General features: G+C 44.1%; 1 protein-coding gene across 1 annotated transcript in view; it reads right to left on the reverse strand.

Moving 5' to 3' along the window:
• Nucleotides 1-2,889, reverse strand: part of MCM3AP (minichromosome maintenance complex component 3 associated protein) — a 61,513-nt gene that overhangs the window by 44,621 nt on the left and 14,003 nt on the right. The window contains exon 5 of the mRNA XM_006876115.1: nucleotides 1,268-1,458. Coding sequence (XP_006876177.1) covers nucleotides 1,268-1,458 — 191 coding nt within the window. The remainder of the gene's footprint in view (nucleotides 1-1,267; nucleotides 1,459-2,889) is intronic.

Below are 2,889 nucleotides of genomic sequence, written 5' to 3' on the forward strand. Positions count from 1 at the left end.
CTGGACTGCAAACTCAAAGACTGGTAGTTCAAACCTTGGAAACCCTACACAGGGTCTCTATGAGTCAGAATCAACTCAACAGCACTTAACAAAAACATTATTTCTTTATTCTAATTCAACACTCTTTGAGTAGGTAATGCATTCAGAGGATTTGACATTCCACAGGTATAAAATTGTTTCTAGTGGAGTAACTCCTTACCTCTGCCTTCAGACACTCAGCTTCCTCCTCACTACAATCACCTCACATGTATGCAAATATACTTACATAAAACACATGCACTCACACACTAACACACTCACAGATACCCTTTTTACACAAATGGCAGCACACTATATAGTCTTGGCATCTTGCTTTTTTTACTTCACAACAGATCTTAATAATTTCCCAAAAATACGAATCCTCATTCTCTGCTTAAAGCTGGTTAGGATCCCAATGTGTACACAGAAGCACAACTTAGCCAGTCCTCACTGAGTGATATCCCTGAGTTTCCAATCTTTTTCCATCAGAAACAACCTGTGCAGGACTCACTGCACATGCAGGTGTGCCTGTGATATGAAGCCACTGAGGGCCTGGGCTCTATGAAGTTTTTGCGAATTTGCATGTCTACCCCCTGCCTTCCTGCAGGGCAGCTGCTACCCTGAAGCTCTGCCAACACACTGCCAGCCTCTCAGGCTCTAAAGCCCCACAGGTGAGAAATGCACTTCTCTCACTATGAGGGTGAAGGAGGCATCTTTCCCATCTGTTCCGGAGCTAGTTCCTGACACTTCCTTCTCTGCAGCCTCCCTGTAACCTTGTCCACTCTGAAACTGCTTAGTGATCTACTGCCCATTCTCCTTCTGGACTTTGGCCTTCATCAGACTGGCTGCTAGTTCGTTCCATGCCAAGGAAATGAGCTCTTTATGATAAAAATTACAGACTTCCCACCTAGCTTGATGTTTTTCTGAATTAGTGATAATTTCTTCAAACAGAAAATGTTTGACATGTGCTTTCTGAATGTGAAAAAAATGTCTTTTAATTTGTGTAATTTATCATGGAGCACTGGTTTGTAGGCTTTCTTTCAAAATTAAAATGAAATCTGAAACCTCATGCATCATATCCCTGCTTACGTTCAACTGAAGAAGACCAGAGGGCAGTGAGGGTAGGGATCCACACAGCAGCCCCACATCCTGATAGCAGAGCAGACTATTTCACCAAGGAGTTTGTTGCCATCCGAAACAGCAAAAAGGAACGTCTGGTCCAAAGTGCACAACACAGTAACATCATTACCTTGCCGCATGATCCTATCCCTCTGGTCCAGTAGGCGGTACTTCTCCTCAGAGGTCTCGGCCACGGTGCCCAACAGAGTGCTGAGGGAGGACATGCAGGGCCCGAGACCTTCAGAGTTCTCACAGCCAGAATCAAAAGGGTCTGCCTCAAACTGAGGGGCCTTTAGGAGACTTGGCTTCTTTACGGGAGAGCTGTGAAGAAACTGCATAGTAAGTCCCTCACACCTCTCAAGTATTTATTTTCAAATACTTCCCCACACATACTCCTCTGCCACTGCCTGTATTTCTCTGGAACTGAAAAACTAGAAGCTTTGTAATGAGGTGAGCCTGGATAAAGCTGGAATGAGCACACAGGTATTAATTATTTTGTTCACTGTAAATTTTATACTTCTGAAATGTTTCATAATTTTAAAAACTGAGACAAACCCACTTACATAACTAAAATGACCACTCACAGATTTTAATCTCAAAGAAATGAAATTCAGCCTGAAAAGCACACTATATCCCCATTTGTGCCCACACATCTTCACATACAGCTTCACTTGCACAAGACAGAACTGGGCATTCTGTCTCAGCTTCACCTTTCCCAGCTGGCTTTCGGTATTCTGTGAACCCAAGTATGGACAAAGACAGAAGACTGCTTAATTGAGAAAAGAAGAAAACCAGCAGCTAAACTGCTTATTGCAAAATGCACAAAGAAAAACAGCAAACTAAACAAAAGCAAGAAGAATTTAGCAGGATGCCTATTGCTCAATCATCTGTGAACAAGCAGCTCCAGACCACAGTTTCCACACACAAGGAGAAGCAGCAGCAGCTTGGTAATCCACAGCAGGGCTAGCGTAGGCCAAAAGCTGTGCAAACAGCCCCCAGGGAGTGTTTGAACATGGTCCTGACTGACACCTCAGGCAAACACTGGCCCAACCCAGTCATTAGGACCAGTAGTTACTGGAACGTGAGCAGTCACTGCTTACTGGCTTGTATGTCAAGAGGAACAGCATGATGCCATGGCAAGACACACAGAAGCTACTCAAATCTCCTGCCCGCTCAGTAAGAAGGCTTGGGCACGTAACTATAAGGAAGTAGTCCCCGGGGTAAAGTCTGTGACACAAACTAGGTGGGGTGAAGGCCAGTACCAAATGAGAGCTCTCTAGTAGCCAGGGCCTTGGTAAACAAAAATGAAGAGAAAATGGATCAAGATAAAAACACCCGTCTTTTCTCCCCACTGTACAGCTGCTGGATCTGCACAAGTCTGTGGCAAGTCGCGGAAGCCGGCTTCTGTTCCACAAGATGGGTTTTGTTAAAGTTGTCAAGAACAAGGCCTATTGCAAGAGATACCAAGTGAAATTTAGAAGAAGACGAGAGGGTAAAACTGATAACTATGCTCAAAAACATTTGGTAATTCAGGATAAAAATAAATACAACACACCCAAATACAGGATGATTGTGTAGTCAGCAGTGATGTCATTTTCCAGATTGCTTATGTCCATATAGAAGGGGTTACTATGGTCTGTGCAGCATATGCTCACGAACTCCCAAAGTATGGTGTGAAAGTTGGCCTGACAAATTATGCTGCGGCACATTGTACTGACCTGCTGCTGGCCCGCATGCTTTTCAATAGGTTTG

This window comes from Chrysochloris asiatica, unplaced genomic scaffold, assembly GCF_000296735.1.
Source record: "Chrysochloris asiatica unplaced genomic scaffold, ChrAsi1.0 scaffold00354, whole genome shotgun sequence".
NCBI classification, from domain to species: domain Eukaryota; kingdom Metazoa; phylum Chordata; class Mammalia; order Afrosoricida; family Chrysochloridae; genus Chrysochloris; species Chrysochloris asiatica.